Source organism: Trematomus bernacchii, unplaced genomic scaffold (genome assembly GCF_902827165.1).
Source record: "Trematomus bernacchii unplaced genomic scaffold, fTreBer1.1, whole genome shotgun sequence".
NCBI classification, from domain to species: domain Eukaryota; kingdom Metazoa; phylum Chordata; class Actinopteri; order Perciformes; family Nototheniidae; genus Trematomus; species Trematomus bernacchii.
In genome coordinates this window covers 7,316,346-7,338,089 of record NW_022987803.1, presented here as the reverse complement: position 1 = coordinate 7,338,089, position 21,744 = coordinate 7,316,346, and the positions used below count along the sequence as shown (strand labels likewise).

The window sequence follows — 21,744 nt, the reverse complement described above, 5'->3', positions numbered from 1 at the left end:
TGCCTATTGAAACAGATAAAAAGAAGGAGGAACCAAAGAGCACAAGACACAGAATATCAAGTTAGAGAACGATTGCGGGATGAATTTATAATATGAGAGCGAAATCGTTGGAGGGCAGTCTCTTACAGATGCTAACATGATAAAGGTTTGTATATGAGTCACTTGTTACACATGGATATACTTGTGTACTACTTTATACTTCTACCTCACTGCAATTCAAAGGCAAATATTTTACTTTGTATTCGTCTACATTTAAAAAGAAAGTGTTTCGAAATTCAGATGAATAATACAAAATATAATGAACAAATAAATGATGATATTATATCAATAAGACGTTGTTGATCCAGACTGGCCTTTCAGTCTGTTGACTACTAACCAGCTGCTTGCTGTAGCCTTTTGTTTAACCCTCCTGTGGTCTTCGGGTCAAATCTGACCGATTTACTACTCTCATAACTTTTTTGTTTTACATTCGATTGCATTAAGGCTTTATGATATCCTTCACAGTAGACATTTGAACATATACAATCGCTGATCACCACTTTCATTGAATTTTGGATGATTTAGTCAACTTTGTAACACCTATGGTGTTCCCGGTCAAAAATCACCGCCATAAAGAAAAGGAATTAGTAACCATCCGGATCAGATAAAACACACACACAAACATTACATTACATGTCACTTGTTAGACGCTTTTATCCAAAGCGACTTACATACTCAATACTGTGGACAATCCAGGAGCAATTTGGGGTGAAGTGTCTCAGGGACACAACGACATGCTGCCTGCAGTGGGGTTTGAACCTGTGACCCCCTGATCCGAACACCAACACAGAACCCACTGCACCACACGCCTCCTTTCCCCCCCCCCCAGTTAAAACAGGACCGGTCAAATTTGACCGTGAACACCAAAGTAAGGGGGGGAAAACGAAGACAATAGAAAGGATAACAGACACATATGAAAGTGCCATCTATCTTCCCACTGATACAGGAAAGCACATTTTCCCTAAATGTTGATCCATTGCTTTCAGAAAAGACAAATACATAAAGGACCTCTAAGCAAACTTCTAAAGTGTTTCCATCGGCTTCAATACAGACACTTATACTATTACAGCCACTCTGCTGTTGAGGGTTAGGGTACAAGTGGCCAAAAGAGAACTTATTCAGATCCTTTAATAATGTGAAAGTAGAGGTGTAAAGTAACTGGTACATTTAGTGAAATACTTAAGTACAATTTTGAGGGACTTGTACTTTACTTGAGCATTTAAAGTGTTGCTACTTTGTACTTTTCCTCCACTACATGTATTTAATACCTTTAGTTACTTTACAGATCTGGATGAATGATGTGAAATCTAATCAAGTGTTAAATCAGACTTTAGTTCCACCTGGAGTAAATTGACAAGCTACCCTGCAGTATACAAAGTCATTCAAACTAGCTGCACCTTTACCAGCTTTGAGAACACTTTAATGATCAATCATTATAAAACATATCATATATATTATTCTGAAATGGACCAATCTGCACAATGACTACTTTTACTTTTGGTACTTTAAGTGTATTTTGATGCTAATATTTGTGTACTTCTGAGTAACATTTTGAATGCTGGACCTTTACTTGAAACAGAGTCTGCCTACACTCTGGTACTTTTACTTAAGTACAAGATCTGAGTACTTCTCCCACCTCTGTGTAAAAGTAGTAATACCACACGGAGAATATATCAGTTTCAAGTTGTGCATTAAAAACGTAACTCACCATTAGTAAAGCTAGGGAAAAAGGAACTTATACAAATGTAGAAAGAAGTTCCCCGAATGACTGTTATTGCATTATATCAAATGTAAATAAACTATTATTTCTCATGCATTAATGCTGGCATTGAGAGATTTGCCCAACAATAGTAAACATTCAAAATGATGAGAAACAAATTCAAATGATTTATTATTTAAAGGAAATTCAAATAATTAAAAGAAGAAGTAGCAAATCTCAGCCGTACTTGAATATAATGTTGGGCAGTTTATATCTTAAAAAAAACACATTTCATAAGCATTATATGTTTTGCTAAAAAAAAAAAAGGAAAAGTTTGCTAAATCAGAAAAATGTGGTTTGATGAGTGGAATATTTCCATAGAAGAAGGTAGCATGAAAAGGTAAGTACTTCAAATGTGTACACAAGGACAGTACTTGTAGATTGTTACATTCCAACACTATAGTAAGAGAACTCCAATATTTACTTCATAAAGTAAATAAAGCAACAATTATCACCCGGTTTGAAATCAAACTGAAAGTAAATCTGCTCTGCTGTGAGAGGAGCGAGGAAGGGGCAGGATGTGTGATCTGAGTCAGCGTGGGGGTGCAGAGGTTCAGGCCTCTGTTCACTGGGTGATGGTGGAAGCGGTTTCTAGCTACTGTCTGGGGTTCCTCTTCACTGACTCGGAGCCACATTAAGGTCACATTACGCACCTGAAAGTCAGAGACTGTTGGTCTTCGTCGTGTGGGTGTCGTGTATCCCCCGTTACGTAAGATATAATGCCACTAAAAGCTGATGAAATGTGCTGTGTGAAGAAGCAGAGCGGTGGGAGGGGTGGTGTATGAACTTTGTGGCTCCTGCCTCCCACACAAAGCACTAACTGGACTCTCTGGGGATTTCAAATGAAATGCTTCTTGTAAGCACACGGGCAGAACTTTCATCAATTGAGAAGGGCTCTTCTGGGAAGTTGCAAAGTTCCCCATCCTCTCTGATAAGTATCTAGATTCTAGATAATCTCACAAGCACAACAAAGTAATACACAGCAAGGGTTGCTTGCAAAACTTTAACAATGCAGCATGTCATTTCATTAGGCAAGGAGTGATTTCCCCAGGATATATAGTGTGTAAATAAACAATAAGCTTAAATACAGGGGCGGATCTACGGGGGGGCAAGGGGGGGCAGCTACCCCCCCACTGTAGAGCCTTGCCTCCCCAGCTGCCCCCCTAACTTTTGTGTCCCTAAAACTGTACTTGTAGAAACAAACCTACACTATGCCCACAAGCTTCTCAAGCAACCAAAGAAGCATTTTAAATATCATCCGTTAAAAACCTAGCTACGGCCCTGCAATAAACTGCAGAGCGGCGTTCACACAGACCGCGGCTCACACAGACCGCGGCTCACACAGACCGCGGCTCACACAGCTGCAGAGAAGGAGCGAGCTGTCCCAGCACCTGAAGGAGGATCAGCTTCCCCTGGGAGCATTTCCCCTTCGACTGGTTTTGTTTTTAATAAGGACGAGAGCTTGAAACAAAATATTAATAAAACGCTGCCGTTTGAATCGATAGCGTTTAACAGACGGTCGCTGTTTGGGGCGTTACGTACAAAATACTACACAGACAGCGCTAGCTGGGAGATCGATCACTTTATTTGCTAAACTATGCGGTAGGCTACTATTAAATCCACGTATATTACACATCACAGCATTGAGGCTGATAAATGAAACCAGGATACATCCTTTACCGTCAAACTGGATCTAAACACAGCTGCCTGTGTGCGTTTGATAAATACTTATATATTTATTATATGCTACTTATTAGCTACATAGCCCTAACGTGTAAAGTTATACAAGCATTTGTACCAGTGCTTTTCAAAAGTAGACTCTTGCAGGACAGAGTAGCTGGAGTGATACAACAACAACAAAAAGACATAGGCCTATCTGAGAAGTGATCAGGACGAACAGAAAGAGGAAGAGGAAAAGAGAGTTCACTGAAGAGACCAGGGCTGCTTCTCAGGTCGATTAAATGGAATCCTTGCGTCCCTCACTTGCGTCGTTTCCCTGCTTTTAGTCCCTCCCACCAGAGAAGCATGGAGAGACACAAGGAAACTCCGCACAGCTGATCGTCTGACAGCAGCTCTGTTCCCGTTGTTTTCACACACACCCCTGCCTCTGTTAGTACACATTTACTGACACAAACATTTGTATCATCTGTTGTAGACCCAAATACATTAAATAAAATAAGAACTCATTCTCAAAAAAGATAAACGCCATTCTTAAAATGTAGAAACGAACAATATTAATTAATAATTAAAGAAAATCTGCCACTTCCTTACAGAGCCCCTCCTCCAACACACACGAACGCGCACATGACCAATGAGGGCACGAGATAAGTTTGTGCACAGATGGAAGGCTGACAGGCAGGTAGGCCATCCAGTTATTTTAGCCGGCTAAAATGATTGGTCGTGCTTTTTACAGTACTACGGCTTCCACAGATGAACTTTTTGTATGGATTTTTTGTCAAAGCACTTAAGATATTCATTGCTATCGGGATGTTAAGAGCATTCCATGGAATATAACAAAAAGTGTATCTCGAGCCGGTTTCTCAAACGTACCTACCCCACCTTTAATCTAACTGGGTTTTGATAGATAACATATCTCTTTTTCTTCTCTGAATTATTTTATTTCTATTGTGCACTCTAATCAATATTAATCTAACTATTGTTCGTTTATACCTTTTAAGAATGGCGTTTATCTTTTTGAGAATTAGTTCTTATTTTATTTTATTTATTTGGTTCTACAACAGATGATACAAATGTATATGTCAGTAAATGTGTACTAACAGAGGCAGGGTGTAACGGGGACAGAGCATGGATGTATAATAAGAACTGGATACAGCGTGGGAGGCGGGGCCTCATTCATTCCTATGAGAGTTGCTCATTCGCGCATGATGATAAAATGGCCCAACTTTTGAGAGAGCGAAACGTCACAGATTACCCGGCATGCCTGAGAAGTACCCGTATGTGCGCTCATAGCGCATGCGCAACTTTAACCATGCCCCCCAAAATGCTCGTTCACATCAAGCACGTCAATTTGCGTACACGTAACAACACCGCACGTTCATGACAGCATGGTAATGTTTGTTATGATAGATTTGATATTAACGAGGCGGCAGTTAGCAGCTAGCGGTTAGCTAGTAATTATGCTAATTTACACATCAATCGTTATGTACTTTTATATTACGCTGTAACAGGATCTAGTGATATCCAAGCAACAGAGCTTCATTTAGCATGAAAGAATTATTGCACTGTATATATATATATATATATATATATATATATATATATATATATATATATATATATATATATATATATATATATATATATATATATATATATATATATATATATATATATATATATATATATATATATATATATATATATACAGTGCAATAAGCTTCTTAGTGCAATAAGAAGCTACAGGGACGTTAATCTATGTCGGTAATATTAACTTTATTTAATACAACATTTACGGTACAAGATTTAATCATACAGCCCATGTAGTATAATATTTTACAAATGATGAATTACAGCAAACATGTGCAATATATCCATTATTACAGCTCCGTGGGCTGGCAGTAAGGCGATATGGGTCCGTTCTTATTGTGCATCCATGGGTAAAGATAAACTCATGTAGTGCTGAACACGTAACATGAACGTGCCGGGCGGCGCGGTCCCGTGGGTTAGATGCGCGTTCATAATACAGAGGGAAATAACTCTCAGAATAACGTTATTAGCACATTTTACAACTTGAGGAACGAATGTTTTTAATAAGGGCTATACAAGTGTTCATACTGGGTAGTTTATTTAGTTTAAAAAAAATTATCCAACGATTTACAGACCACTCTTTCCCCATGTAAGTCAATGGGAAAAAGTGTTTCCGGGCCTGGCAACCAAAAGGAAGTGTAGTACCGCCGTTTGGCCAGCACGAATATTTTCATCAGAGTCCGGCGCACTTCCTGGGGGCTTGGGACAGAGCTGCTGTCAGACATTAGCTGTGCGGTGTCATCACAAACGGACGTCGCTTCACGTGACGCTCCGGAGGAAAGGACGTCCCATTGCTCTTAAAACTCATTTCCGTGCTTCTCGTGGTTTCCTTGCGTCTCTCTATGCTTCCCTGGTGGGAGGGACTAAACACAGGGAAACGACGCAAGTGAGGGACGCAAGGATTCCATTTAATCGACCTGAGAAGCAGCCATAGTCATGCATATTCCATTACAGCAGCACAATCTAGCGGCTCTTAGTATTGACAAATATTGATTGAAATGTGTTGCTGCACAGGTCGCCTTTAGCTCTCTTAAGAGATGGGTGATGTCATTTGTGTACTTAATTATAACTAAGTACTTTTACTGTACTTACAGTAAACAGAATTCTAGGGTATCATGAGTGTTTTCTGCTGTTTTATACTATATTTTAGTTTGTTTGTCTGAACACCTTGTGTCTCTTGTGCATTAAGAACACTTGTGTTAGGGCATGATTTAACAATAAATAGGTTATATATACAGTATAAAATACCACGTACTGTCGTCCTCCCATGCCACCCTGGCTTGACCTCTTGCCCCCCCTTTGCCACCCCATGTCAAATGTTCTAGAACCGCCACTGCCTAAATATAAAGTCAAATACGTTACGATTTAAACGTGGACATTGTCTTCCAAAGGGTGCGACACTCTGTCACCAAACGTGATGCTAGCCAGACGAGAAGTTAGCTCAATAACTTATAAGTTTGGTTAAAGGTGGTATGTAATTTATTTCAGAAACACTTTTTGTTATATTCCATGGAATGCTCTTAACATCCCGATAGCAATGAATATCTTAAATGCTTTGACAATACATAAAAAAATGTAATCTGTGGAAGCCGTGGCGCTGTAAAAAGCACGACCAATCATTTTAGCCGGCCCGGCTAAAATAACTGGATGGCCTACCTGCCTGTCAGCCTTCCATCTGTGCACAAACTTATCTCGTGCCCTCATTGGTCATGTGCGCGTTCGTGTGTGTTGGAGGAGGGGCTCTGTAAGGAAGTGGTAGATTTTTCCGGCTGTGTATTTTCAAATTCTAGCGATCTCGAGCTGGTTTCTCCAAAATTACCTACCCCACCTTTAAGTTAATGCAAGGAGAAAACTGCCATGCCATATCCACAGGGGTTCATTGACATTCAGAATACATGCCTACTTCACCTTAATCCCATGCAAATATCATGCAATTTAGATTCTAATTATGGCGTATATCTGAATATATTCTGGATGATGATATCCCTAAATAAGTCTTGCAATTTCATAAAGTGTCCGAACACCTGAGAGTCTAATGGATTTGCAGAGCTCCTACTATATTCATGTGATGTTAGAGCTCATAATATTTATTTTAGAGACCATTTTTTTCTAAACTTGACCATGCTGTATACAATTAGCTGTTGTGAGGATAATCAAAACCTCATTAGACTCGTCAGCTACAAACTACAGCCTGAGGGATACCAGAGGATGCATGAATATACTATGTATATTGACAACACAAGGTTTTCAGAGCATTTTCCAGAATTTCCCAAAAATAGAAAAACAGCTCCAAATGCCAACATGTTTAAACACCAAATCACAGCAAATGTTGCTCCATGGTGTTCCTCAAGGTGTCTGTGTCTTAATGTGGTATAAAAGAGGGATTTCAGATCAATTTTATCAACTATAATCTCCAGGTTCCCAGCCCTCAGATGATGTGGACCTATTCTATGTTGCATGTACAGATCCCATGCCACCCCTTAAAACAAGACAAGTGGAAGAGGTTAAGTAACATTCTGTAATGTCACACTGTCAGTTCATTTAAGAACCAAAGTTGTGTCCCATTACATTTGATTTTTTAATACACAAGAGTTACAATTTTTCTTCAACTATATACAAATCCAGACATCACAAGTGTGGGTGACAACTTAATGTCCTTATTCTGGTGGAGCAATGCTGGTTGGTTTGGTGGCTTCATCAAATTGATCAATCTGCAGTAAAGTTGTTCAAAACCACCATGAGAACAAACGGTTTCAAATATCTTCTTTTTTTCATGACTGACCGCAGATTTAATGTGAACAGTATCGGGTAAATGTTCATTAGAATACGCGTCCCAGTTTCTTTTAAAGTCCATGTAATCAACTTCAGAAACGCCGGCCCCTCAGATGAGGAAGATGATGTCATCGGCCACCATGACCTGGTTGTCGTCCTGCATGCGGGCCAGAGCGGCGCGGATGTCGGGCTCCGTGAAGCGGCTCTCGCGGCCCTTGTTGATGTCTTCCATCAGCGTCTTCATCTTCACCGACTGGGCGTGGGCGGACTGGAACACGGCGAACAGCGACGACTTGAACTCCTTCAGCCTGGAGGAGGAACCACACAAATGTCATTACATCATACAGCAGCTTCTGACAGGAAGTGACAGATTTTTGTTACTCAATGTTAAAGGTCTCCTATTATGCTATTTAAGGCATAAATGATGAGTCTCAGATATATATATTAAAATAAATAAAAACATGTCTATATGTTTTGCTCAAAATACCAAACAGATCACCCATTCTAGCCATGCCTCATACCCCTCTATGTCAGCCCTGTTAGGAGTGCTGATTTTGGGTCCTTAGCTATAAAAGAAAAGAGGGGGTGGGAGCTAATGCCTAGTCAGAATTCTACCGGGAGATTCTCAGCTAAATGCTGCCGTGATGAAACGCCATATCATGTTCAAAACCACATCAAGGATTATTTCTGGAACAGTATGGAGCTCAAATGCTTTTTCTCTTGCCGGTTCACCACAAGGTGAGTTCCTTTTTTTATCTCCTGCTTTTTTACACATACTCTCTCCAGTACAGGTTAGCTCTGAGTTTTAGCGATGCTTGCTAATGTAAACAAAGACCATATTACTTCCAAAACATGTTGCGCATTGTTTCTGATAGCGACGTTTCTGATAGGGCCGTTGGTGTAAAGCCAGCCCACATTTCTGATATTACGTCATATCGAACGCAAATCTGGATCAGCTCCGTTGAACCCCCGTTTTTAGAGATTTGGGTACGGAGGAAAAGAGAGAGGGTTTTGTTTTCTGACACTTTGTGAGTTCCCTGACACACCGGGGACACATATTTATGTATAAAAGACATCAAAAAGTGCATTTTGCATGATAGGAGACCTTTAAGTAATCATCTCTTAAGGTCTAAGGAAACACTCTTCTAATTCATCACAGGTTGATGCTGATCATGGCAAAGTATCTAGAATATATTGAGGACTTGAACGCATCACCCACCTCTCTGCAGACAGCTCGGCCTGTGAGGAGGCCTTCATCGGCTCCTCCTCCCGCAGAGACTTGGCTGGTTTCGGGGGGCCGGCCTGAACTAAAGAGCAGAAAGACCAACGTTAGAAATCCACTACATACAGAGAGAAGCTGCAGGATATTCAACACCATAGACATTTAGAGTTAAAAAGTAGACAATTTATAAATTACATTTTGCTTTGTCTTTCATTTCACATTCTCATTTCAATTTCTTATGTAAATATATATATTTGTATCTTTATTTATTTTTATTCTAAAAGGGAGCAGCCGTCTCATGGCCCCATTCTCTCCGGGATTAATAAAGTATTCTGATTCTAAAAACAGATAATTTTGCCTTTTATCCTTCGAAAAATAAGAATGGTTGTAAAAAACACAATTAACAAAAAGGCATAAATCTTTCAAAAGTTAGATTTGCATGTTGAGAACGTCTAGTGTTTGGCAGTGTGAAAGGTGATGGCAGTGAAGCTTACTCTCAGGAACATTCTGCTCTTCACTGAAGTCGTACGGGCTGTAGGTATCGCTGCCCTGAGAGCCACTGCGCCCCCTGCAGGACACACAGAATAGTGCTATTAACGACACAGACAACCTCATTTTGTGTGTTCAAAGTGGGCATCACTCTTTTTGTACCTCTTTTTGGCCGTTTTCTGTGACTGCTGAGTGGACGCCACCTCCTCCTCCTCCTCCTCTGAACCAGAGTCCCGGTCCTGCTTCGCCCGTTTCTTCTCCTTCTCCAGAACCTGTGGAGAAAAACAGAAAAACACAGGTTCATTCACATGCAACTGCAGAAGTCTTTGACATTACTCAATAACTGTGTTAGGGGAAAATAATGGTTGTTCCATTCATCAGGAGACACAGCGGACTCTGACCTTCTTAAAGTAAGCAAACTGGACGAGCTCCACGGCCACCTCCGCGTCCTCCATCTCCACGGCTTTACTCATCCGGGCCTTGGCGTGTGCCGTGGACAGACGGATCAGAGTCTCCAGCGTACGGGCCGTCACCGGAGAGGTCTGAGGAGGAGGAGAGAGAGGGGGGGAGGTCAGAGCAGGCCCATATCACCCAGAAACATCAGGTACTAGCATCAGCCCAGCTTCTACTAGTGTTATCAATACTACTGGATTATCGAACTCTGATCAAATACCTTGAAAAATATTGATGTTCTACACCAGGAGTTTTCAAAGTGTGGGAAGGTGAGCCTCCCCTCAGAGAACATAAGATCAGCCGCGCCCCCCCCCCCTCCCAATTATTATTGCTATTATTATTATTATCATTGTTGTTGTTGCTATAATGCAGGGGTATTCAATTGCATTTCAAAGAGGTCCAGTAAGATAAAATGAAGACTGTTTCTCTCCTCTTGTCTCGTCTCTGTGTGTGTGTTTGAATCTATCGTGCTGGCTCACTGACTGCACCGATTTGATTGGCTGAGTAGCATCACCTCCTTAAAACATTAAACAATAACTTTTTTAAACCTTTTTATCTTTATGTTTTAAACATATTGTATACAACTCCCCCACTACTTGGACTATTCCTTGCACCCCTCTAGAATAAGCCCAAATGGTCTCAACCATATTGCATCAGTAATAACGTGCACTTTGTTGTTATCGTTATAACAAGATCGCAAGGACACTGGTAGCGATCGGACAATTGAGTGTTGTTCAGTTTGTGTGTTGTGGAACATGCGTGTCCGTGCATGAAAATATACCACACACCCAATTACAATTGCATGTTCAATTCACTACCCTGGAAGTTAATAAAGTTGTTAAAGTTGTAACAGCCTGTGGACAGCCGTTCTTCCTTGCATGTCAGTCGCCGACACCTTCTTACAGAGGACAGGCACATCTAGCTGCAGCACGACCCGTATATTTTCGCACGCCGTGTTCTCAACACATATTTTTAAAACATTTTTAACATTTTCAACATCGTGGATACATCCTTATATGTTCCCGGCAACACACTGAACGTCAATTTTGCCTCCTTATTACACTCATCCCTACTTTAGTGGGAACAATGAGTCTGCGTCTTTGATGCACACAGGAATAAACGCAGATCATACTCTGCACTTGATTTTGATCAAAGTCCATGCGGAAAACCCGCACTCACACAGGTAGGTGGAGATGAAGGGAATGAGCACTTTTACAGCCTTTTTGGCGAGGTGGGGGAACTCGGTCTCCACAGACAGCCAAAAGTGGGCAAGTGTCACTTTTCTCATCTTTTCTCGTTATTTTTTTTCTCACGCTGCGCCTCCCCTGAAGCTCTCTGGCGCCCCCCAGGGGAGGCGCGCCTCACACTTTGAAAACCGCTGCTTTAGACAATTCTCAATACTAGTGAGAAAAGTTGACGATGTGGGCATAATATTTGAACAGTCACATTCTGCCAAAGAAAAAATATATACTTAAAAAAAGTTAAAAGCATTAATCTGGTGCATTCTCACAGCAAAATAAGGAGCTGGAATTATTGAGAACTTGGATAAAAGTGTCAGCTAAATGACGTGTAATGTATAGATGATGAAGAGTGATTACAGTAAAAAAAATGTCACATGGTGACTGGGATCTGCATTTTTAAGTAGGGATGGGTGGGTCGTAATTATTGGGAAAAGATTACCCTTAAAGGTCCCATGTCATGGCCATTTCTATTGATCATAATTCCATTGTTGAGGTCTACTAGAATAGATTTACATTGTTCAATGTTCCAAACTCACATTGGTCTCATACAGCATCTCTGTATAGTATGTGTATTCACTCTCTGTCCTACACGCCTTGTTGGAGCTCCTGCCCCCCCCTCCCTGTGAGCCCACTGTGCTCTGATGTGTGTTTATGTGTTACAATGGCGTTCGTTAGCAACCAGAAAATGACACCAGTAATGACAAACAGATGAGAATGCTGCGAGGTCTGGGTGCCGTGTTGGCGGGACGTTGCGGGGCTCGCTGCTGAAGCGGACAGTGTGAGCTGGCTTACTGGTGTCGTTTCCTGGTTGCTGCGTGGGGTCTGCGAGACACCGCGGAACTCAACCTGAGCACACACATACACTCACAGCCTGGCTGTTCGGGCGAACTGTGAGTGGAGATCCACGGAGCTGGGCCTGGTTACGTCACCATACTCAAGAAGAAAAAAATGGAAAAAGAGAAATCTCCAACGAGGCGTTCTGGGGCAGCATAGACAGGCCTTTTCTGTGTTAGAGTTTTACTCGCTACAGGGTGTACTTTGAGGGTTAGTGACTCTGCAGACCGTTTACATAAAAAGCTACATAACACACAATGGGACGGGTAATAACCAGAAAAGCAGGACATGGGACCTTTAAATTATCATATAATACACAGAGCCAATAATACAATTGAGGAGAATACAGCAGTGCAAGTGAATGAGAGGAGGCGGGGCTATGTGGGTGAGTGTGTGTGTTGACTGGCTGTCAGAGAGATCAGAGCAAATACTCTGCTAGTACTAGTGTATTGAAAATGATCTATATTTTTGACAAGACTAGTTACTAAGATATAACAACTACCCCTTTAAACAGTTACCAGGGGCTAAACATCTTTTATGTGACACTGTGCATGATGGCTTCCTGCGAAACTTACATAAAACCACAATTAACCCTTAAATGGAAAATTAATTGATTGCCATTTTTCTACTTCACACCCATATACCACTGTTATAAGACCCATATAACTGTCTGCTCTGCTCAGATACAGCTAAACGCTGCCGTGATTAAACGCCATATCATGTTCCAAACCACATCAAGCTTATCAGAAGGTGAGTTCCTTTTCATCTCCTGCTTTTTTTTACACATACTCTCTCCAGTACAGGTTAGCTCTGAGTGTTAGCGATGCTTGCTAATGTAAACAAAGACCATATTACTTCCAAAACACGTCGGGCATTGTTTCTGATAGCGACGTTTCTGATAGCGACGTTTCTGATAGCGACGTTTCTGATGGCGACGTTTCTGATGGCGACGTTTCTGATGGCGACGTTTCTGATAGCGAAGTGGGGGTGTAAAGCCAGCCCACATTTCAGATATTACGTCATATCGGACGCAAATCTGGATCAGCTCCGTTGTACCCCCGTTTTTAGAGATTTGGGTACGGAGGAAGAGAGAGGGTTTTGCTTTCTGACACTTTGTGAGTTCCCTGACACACCGGGGACACATATTTATGTATATGCATTTTGCATGATAGGAGACCTTTAAGAGTTAAAAGATCTAGAGAAGAATGATAAAGGCAGAAGTTACCCCACTCTAACGTGCAATATAACAGGAGTTCAGTCCACGCCCCCCCCCCCCCCCCCCCCATCTGTGTGTGTATAACAGCCTCTTGTGTACATATATAAGGTGTGTTTTCCTCACCCTGGCAATATCAGCCCCCATCTGCTCCTGGCTCCTCAGCCTGGCGTACTCCTCTGCGATGTGATTGGCTGCCTCCTCTGTCAGCACAGGTGACACAGCCTTGGCGATGTGGATGTACTTCCTCATGAACTCCTTACTCACAATCTTGTCCCTAAAACAAAAACATTTGTTTAGTTTGTTTTCTGGTGACAAAAAGGGACATTTTAAGGTTTTTAGTCCAGATTATGCATGCGTACTTCTTCTTCCTCGTTCCATGCAGCAGGTTGTTGTGCTTCTCATAGATCTGCAGCTCCTCGTGCTCTTCTGCAATTGTGTCTGGATCATCTGTAGCCAGGACGTCTACTGTCCCACCCATAGCCATGGCTAAAACACAAAGTAGGGATAAACACCATTAAATAAATACTAATGTCTAACAGAATGCAGTGTTTAAGAAGTCTTGGGTCACCGTACCTGTGCCCTCCTGCTCTCGGGGGTTGCGGTAGCGGTGCATCCTCAGCACGTGGTCTGAGATCTCGCGGTCCTGCTCCGCGTCCATCTGATCCAGGACGATGAAGAGGAGGTCGAAACGGGACAGCAGGGAATCCTGGAGGCCGATGTTCTCCATGGGGGTTTTATACTGGTCATACTGCAAACACAGAGCACGATTAACACTTTAAGAGGGAGACAAGAGTAAAGCTAGACACTGTAAATTATTCTGCTTCCTTAAGATAAAAATGTTCAGACTAGTGGAGAGAAAATACATATTTGGGGGTTTATTTTGACAAACGTTGTCGGTTTGTGTTTGTTCATTTTTCCTAAATATATCAACAGTTAGCATTGGATAATGCCTCATTAGCATATTTAAACAAAATAGTTCAGATAACTTGATCAAATAAGTATCCAAAATAGTTTTTTTTTAAGGTGGTTGTTTAAAAAAAATATACACATTTGTACTTATTATGAACAGACTGACTTTTCTTAGAAAGGTTTCTTTAAATATCAGTCATTACTTGATTTATAGATATTATCCTAAATACATGGCAAAACGTGCAAACACCATTTCCTCTAATGTGTCTTAAAAATTAAGAACATTTAACATGGCTTTATTTAATGTTTACAATTCCCTTCTAAAAACATTTAAATAGAACATATTTAATAGGATAATGTCTCATTTGCATTATTAAACATAATATTTAAGAAAACTTGAAATGGATACAATTATTGTCTTAATGTGGGTTATTAACTAGGGAAGTTTCCTGGTTATATCCGTTAAGAACAATCAGCCTCTCATGTTCCCTCACCCTGCCGTAGACAGGGTTGGCCGCAGCCAGCACGGAGCAGCGGGCATTGAGGCGGGCGTGGATGCCGGCCTTAGCGATGGTGACGCGGCCCTGCTCCATCACTTCGTGGATGGCTGTGCGGTCCATGTCGGACATCTTGTCAAACTCGTCGATGCAGACCACGCCTCGGTCCGCCAGCACCATGGCCCCCGCCTCCAGTCTGCGCTCACCTGGGGAGGAAAACACAGAACATTGAAGTCGAAGCTAAAGTAAAAGCTGAAAGTGTGTGAGCCGGTGTTTACACGTGTCTGTGTGTCATACCCGTTTCCTGGTCGGTGGTGACTGCCGCGGTCAGACCCACTCCAGTGGACCCCCGCCCGGTGGTGGGGATGGCCCTGGGCGCCGTGTGGAGCACGTAGCGCAGCAGCTGGGACTTTGCCACCGATGGATCACCTGGTGAACAAATTAGAAAACTAAAGTTAACACCCATCTTAATTCAAAGGCTTTATTCTCATAGGCAGAGCAGCTACAGTGTAGATATGGAAATGAAAATCTTAAGTTCCAGGCTCCTCCAACAATGCAACATAAATATATACAAGACATTAAACATATTTCAGAAACAAAATCTCCTTAACAAAAACATTTTTCTGCAGTTAGCTTGGCAATACGTAACACAGAAGAGGAGCTCTTTTGAGGCAGACGCCATCTCCACTTTTAAGAGTAGCCTTAAGACTTCCCTTTTTTATAAAGCTTATAGTTAGGGTTGGCTCAGGCATACCATGAGCCAGCCCCTAGTTATGCTGCTGTAGGCTTAGATTGTCAGGGGACTTTTGACTGTCCCCTCTCTTCTCCTACTTTGTTTGCACACATGTCCCATAGAGGCATGTTACCAACTCAGTATCCCGGTGTAGCATGCTGTACACACTGTGAAGGGCTCGGAGACAAATGTGTATTTGTGATACTGGGCTCTATAAATAAAGTGTGATTGATTGGAATGACAAAAGATAAAAAGTTGCTTAGTTCAAGTTTCATTAGCTAAAGAAAACGGTGGTACCGATGAGCAGGATGTTGATGTCTCCTCTGATGCGCGAGCCGTTCTCCAGAACTTTCTCCACGCCGCCCAGCAGCATGCAGAGGATGGCCTTCTTTATGTACTCGTGGCCGTGGATACTGGGAGCCAGGGAGCGAGACAGCTGATCAAACACATCCTAATAAAACAGAAAAGGGAGATTTCATTTGTTATTTAACCCACTCAACAACACCGGTTTATTTTCATTACCCAATCTATCATCGGCAATCGGATCGTCAAGTTTATCAGATTTCCAACAGAATTAACAAATCATGTGTCTAACAATTTAATCAGAAAGCGTAACCAAATTGAAGGTTTAGGATGATGATATTTTATCAATACCACTTTATTCTACACTCACATTTTAAATGTCAGCAAAAATAAACTGCTGTACAAATCAGATAATTTGTAAAAAAACATGTTCGTGAACATATATAAGATAATGTCTCAGGGCTTCTTAACATTTATGAAACTATTAATGTGTAGCACCAGATTAACGGGAAGAATCTCAGCTAACTGAAGATATGAACCATTTTTACCAAAACAAAACACAAGTCTCATAAGAAGGGTCTAAATGACCCCTGAGCGAAAAAATTCTAACGCACTGCGGCACACAATTCAAGATAAAGATACCCTTATTACTTATCGTAGCTGCACATACAATATTGCCGATTAAAGCTGAGACTCCACTGATTATTTAGGTATAGTATCATCACTGAGCGATCCGAACTTGCGACAGGGGAAGCAAACACAGACATCACAACACGTACCTTTACGGAGCTTTTACGGCAGATCGTCTCACCGTAGGTGTCAATTAGGTCAAAAGACGTGTTCAATGGCATTAAAAAAAACAAAAAAAAACCTACAACTGTTGATCCATAGGTTGATAATGTACCTGTCCCTTTTAAAAAATTATTTATAATCCATAATTCCATTTTTTATGTAAAAATCGGAGCGGAAAAGTTAGCTGCTAATGGTAGCCACCGGTTTTGGTAACACGTCACTCTCACTCCTTATTTGTTAACGTGTTGGTGTGTATATAACTTTCCCTCGATTCCATTGGCTCGAGCGGTTATAAAGAGATTTCATTCATCAAAATCGACCAAGGGGGGCCAGAGATAGGTCAAATCCACCCAAATGACCCCAGAAGTGGGGTTTTTGGCTAAATCTCTCTAAAAAGGTCAAATTTCACTTGTTTTGCATCAATCTTGATACAGGGTACTTATTATATGTGACCTGCTCTATCGAAATCAGTCGCATTGACCCGAAGACACATTTTGAGTTGTATACACTGTTGGAAAGAGGAGATTCCTAGCTTTCTAATGATATCAAGATGTTTGTTGTACTCCAAATATTAAGCAAAATATGTCACATTATATAATGACTGTCACCGAGTCATCATTTTGAGAAAAAGGCCTTCAAAGTTTCCTCTTCTCTGGAATCCATCGATCTGATTGATTATTAGCGGAGCAAATGATCAAAATAGTCCGGAGGGAAAATATTTCCGTTTGGATTACTGGTCTGGGGGAAGCTCGCGAGTGTGTGAGTGTGTGTGTGTGTGTGTTTGTGTATTTTTGCATTTGTGTGTATTGTGTTTGTTTCCCGGGGAAAACACTCACGAGAAACACCGGCTGTTGTTATGCCTGCTGTGACGTTAAATTACTCCGTTCTCCGCTTGTAACTATGCCGTTACAAGCTTCAAAGTTGTATTTATCATCTGAATTTGCCGAAACAAGTTTAATATTCTGAAAGCCAAGACTTTGTTTAATTGAAATCAGATGAAAACAAACTGTAACGGACCTGCCGTGTTATCTATGATTACTTATGCCTTACATTCATAATTTCAGCCGGAGGGAGGGGGAGCTGCGCTACGGAAGAGCAGATTGCGAGTGAGAGGTGCCTGTCATCTTCCCTTTACAAGCTTCACAAATGTATTTATCGTGTGATTTTGGAAATAAAAGTTTCATATTCTGAAAGCCAAGACTTTGTTTATTTAAAATCAAACAAAACACCCGAACCCCGAAAAAATAGTTTTTTCCGCAAATCCACGTTTATTTTTAAATGAGCCGTTGCGACATCCGACTGATTTCGATAGAGCGGGTCACATATGTTGTACTTTGGATTCCTAAAGCTTTTAGTCTACTAACCCATCATCCAAGGGTAGTTTTCACTATCTGTAAAAAAGAATTTTTGGACGGACACTATAATTTACAGTTTTTTACTATGTAAAATCTGAAATGTCTTTAAAATAAAAAACATCTATATTGATTCTGACTTTTCTACATCCAACTCACAGGTTTATCATTACTTTGAGAATAAAGATTATTAATTTAACCCTTTTAGAAGGGAAGATATGGTCATTTGTTCTGGGAATGTCATTTTCGAGCCTGAGACCTGAAAAACAGGCTCAGGGCTTAAGAGGTTAAGGCAAACACTCAAGACATTTCAATGATTTGTATGGCAAAGTTAGGTTTGGAAACGGTATCATTGCCTTTTTGGCGGGCATGCATAACACGGCATAACACCGGAGCCTCGCTGCGGGGAAACTTTTATAATGTAAGGCTTTAAAACTGTGTTGTAGCGCACACAATTATTGTTTCTTTTTTTTGGTTCTTGTTCCATTTAACTTTCTTATAAGCAGAACCTGAAAGATTGTAGCCTCACCATTTTTCCAGCCCGGCTGAAGTTCCTGATTTTGGCGACATCCCCCGCAGAGAAGTTGGGGGACACTTCCTTGCTCATCTGTTTGACGTGGCAGGCTATCATGATGGTCCTGAGCAGAAAAAAAGTGGGAAATGAATACAAAGAACACAAAAGTTTACTCTTCAGCAGTTGCTACCACTTCATCAGTCGTTACCTGAATGTGCCGGAGGTGAATCCCCCCTTCTTGCCCGGCAGGCAGCGGTACGTCCCCACCACCTGCACTCTGTCTCCAGGTTTGACCAAGTCCACCAGGTCGTTGTCCAGGATGATGTCCACGGAGCGCGGCAGCTGGCCGGCGGGGGCTTTCTCTGGCATCTCCTGCACTGTGATGGTCTGGTGGTCTTTGTAGACAGAGAGACCGAACTCTGTCTCCAGAGGGTTGTTCTCCTCATCCTGTGGAGAGACAGAGATATTAAAGAGAAGTGTGAAGAAGCATACACAAAAAAGCTTGACCTAAGGGTTGAGCACATCACTTTATAGTATGCTTACCTTGGTGGGGTAGATGGCGCTGGAAGGGAAGGCGTCCAGCGAGGTCATGTCTGTGTACTTCCTCTCCATCGTCTTCTTGGTTGCCGGGCAGTAGTGGACGCTGCGCACTACTTTAGGACGCACCAGAGAACCTGGAGAAGAAATGAATGGTGTATTAATGTAAATGCTTTTAATACTACCTTTAAAGTAAGACTTGGCAATATGACCATTAGAGCCATAATGAACTCAAAGACAATGTTCAGATTAATACATGGAAGATCAATCTATTCTGAGAAGATTATAACATTTTGTTATTTCTTAGCCACATTTGAGGGTTTTTCCAAGTCTAAATATGTTGTTAATAAGATTACTTATTTTAATTTAAGACTTGTATTTGCCCAGTCAGACACTATAATGGCAGCAATGTTAAACTATACAGCGAAATATATCTTGATATTGTCATATTTCCTCCTTCATTTAAGCCTTTGATATGATCATCATTAGAAAGATCTAGAATCTATCTTACAACAAATTTGAGAATAAATTATTTATAAAATTGAAAAAGAAATTCTTCTCTGAAATACAGTTTGTTTAAAACGAACGATATTCAAAAATATAATTGATTTGCATTTATTAATGCAGAATGACTTATTGAGTGAAGTCCGTCTGCAATACCAAAGAAAGTCAGTTTGTAAAGGCTTTTACCCTGATACTTTGTATATAGGCCTACGCGTAATGCAAAACCTTTTTCCAAGAGGAAGAAGGCAACTTCCATAACATTTCTTTCCTAACACGTACATTTATTCTGGTGCTTTATTTATTTTGATTAATCAAAGCTCTTTCCCTGTTCTCTGTATAAAAACACGCTATAGACACATCTATACTCAGACACATCAAGTGCAAAGCTGTCAAAGAGTACTGGTTGTTAGAGCCTAAAGACGGGCATAAATAAACTCACATTTGGTGATGATGCCTTCCACACACACCATGCTGCCCAGCAGGCGGGAGGTCAGGGTTCGGGGGGTGACGTGCTTGTTGCCGAAGCTGCCCTCCAGGGCGATGAAGAACTCCTCGTACTGCTTGGCGTAGGTGCCGTCCACCGAGGCCACCAGGTCCTTCAGAGCCCGCTGGAAGGCCAGCAGCTCCTCGAAGGCGTTGTTCATCAGCCTAGCAGAAACAAGAGGACGTGAGACATGCACACAACTATGGCTATAACATTGGGGGATTTATTCTGTGTCATATACAGGAAAAATAACACGGCAAAATAAATTATAGTCTCAATTAGTTTGGTCAAGATGTGTAAAAACCTCTGGTTAAATTAGGCTGGGCCTTGAACGTCTTCTAAAATATATATGCTTATAAGAAGTGTTGAAAATGCGTCTTCCTCATAGAGTATTTACACCAATAGATAATTGTGATGAATGATCATGGCTTTAATATTGATCAGAATAAGGGTGATAATCATTTTCTACTTAAACGTGCATGATAATGTGTATTTGGTGAATACACAGGTACTTTTATAAGTTAAAAGATAATTGTACATTATAACATGTAGGATTTAAATTAAATCAATTTCATGCAACTAGCTCACCACCTCGCCCCACACACATCCCAATGTAACCCCAGGTAAGGACCTCTACATGATGCTACACAACACCATTTCCATCATGCATTTGATATCACTAAAGCAATGTTTGTAAGTCAACTTTTGCACAGAATACAAGTCAAATGAGACAAAGTAAGACTGTTGCAGGCTGTGTAAACCTAGCTCAAACAGTATAATATTTAACGCAACAGTATAGAATATGCCACTTAAAATGTGTTTCCTAATGTTCTTACATCAGCTGTCTTTGCTTTCCCAAACGTTTTTAGAGTGCATTATAACTCATGAAGGCTTTGCAGTGACAGATCTATTACCATGACAAAGAGTCCTTACTTTGCAGCCCGGGCCTCGTTGCGTCTCCTCAGGTCGTTGATGTTGACGATGAGTCGAGCTTTATTCTCGCTGATCATGTCCCGGACTTTGCTTTGGTAAACCCCCTGGTCTTGCTGCAGAAGACGGACAAAATAACGGTGTTTTTTCATTGTGATTCCAAAACGATTTGCCAATGACTTCTCTAGGCTTAAGAAAAGTTATGCAGCGAACTCAAATTAAAACACAATTAGACGTAAAACAGACAACTGTTGCACAGAACATAATAGGATTAGGAACATAGCGTTTGCGAACTGATGTCATATTTCTTGCTAACTAAATAAATAATGGGTATTTCCTTTGTTTCGACCGCATGGTTTCTCTCTTCGTCCCATAACAAAGTTTTAAACATGATAACATATGGACTTACATCGTCGTCCAGGAAGTCCAGGTAATCCCTCTGAGCCTCTCTCATCTCCCGGTCGTCTACGACGTCGGTTGACATTTTTAACAATTATTTATATTACTTTACAATCTTGAAATTCTGCACGAAGGTCGGTACGGTGTGTACTGTGCTGCCCTCAAACTACACACTGAAGGGTTTTCGCGCCACTGCGGGTAGAGCGTCAAACGCGATTGGTCACCTTGGCACGTACGTTTTACATAGTCCGCGGGTAAACGTGAAGCTGTCCAATAGAATGTGTCGTGACAAAACGTTACCCCGCCCCCTGCAATAACTCGCGGGAAAATGAAGCAGGAAGGGAAGGGGCGGGCTGATAGAAAGTAAAAAGCATTATGGTCCGGCAGATGGCGACAAAAACGGACTTTTATGATCTTTGAAAATAAAATTGAATGAAAAATATAAATAATTGAAAAATATTACAAAAAATAAGTCAATAAACAACAGCAATATAAGGA

At 41.1% G+C, this 21,744-nt stretch overlaps 1 protein-coding gene across 1 annotated transcript; it reads right to left on the bottom strand.

The window, feature by feature from the left end:
• Nucleotides 1-7,565: 7,565 nt before the first annotated feature.
• mcm3 (minichromosome maintenance complex component 3) lies at nucleotides 7,566-21,461 on the bottom strand. The gene is made up of 17 exons (XM_034150716.1): nucleotides 21,257-21,461; nucleotides 20,851-20,963; nucleotides 19,873-20,081; nucleotides 18,936-19,066; nucleotides 18,601-18,839; nucleotides 18,408-18,516; nucleotides 15,729-15,882; nucleotides 14,996-15,127; nucleotides 14,696-14,904; nucleotides 13,866-14,040; nucleotides 13,652-13,778; nucleotides 13,416-13,566; nucleotides 9,950-10,090; nucleotides 9,711-9,820; nucleotides 9,554-9,627; nucleotides 9,057-9,144; nucleotides 7,566-8,145 (listed from the first exon to the last, which is right to left on the bottom strand). The coding sequence occupies exons 1-17, from the start codon at nucleotides 21,329-21,331 to the stop codon at nucleotides 7,947-7,949; spliced, it is 2,436 nt and encodes an 811-aa protein (XP_034006607.1). The 5' UTR covers nucleotides 21,332-21,461; the 3' UTR covers nucleotides 7,566-7,946.
• Nucleotides 21,462-21,744: the final 283 nt, after the last annotated feature.

Bases quoted from the DNA above. Each gene is read 5' to 3' on its own strand.
- mcm3 (XM_034150716.1), bottom strand. From the start codon at position 21,331: ATGTCAACCGACGTCGTAGACGACCGGGAGATGAGAGAGGCTCAGAGG. The intron at 18,840-18,935 runs GTAAGCATACTA...GTCTCTCCACAG, and splicing joins GCGCCATCTACCCCACCAAG to GATGAGGAGAACAACCCTCT. The intron at 8,146-9,056 runs GTGGGTGATGCG...TTCCTCCTCCAG, and splicing joins GCCGAGCTGTCTGCAGAGAG to GCTGAAGGAGTTCAAGTCGT.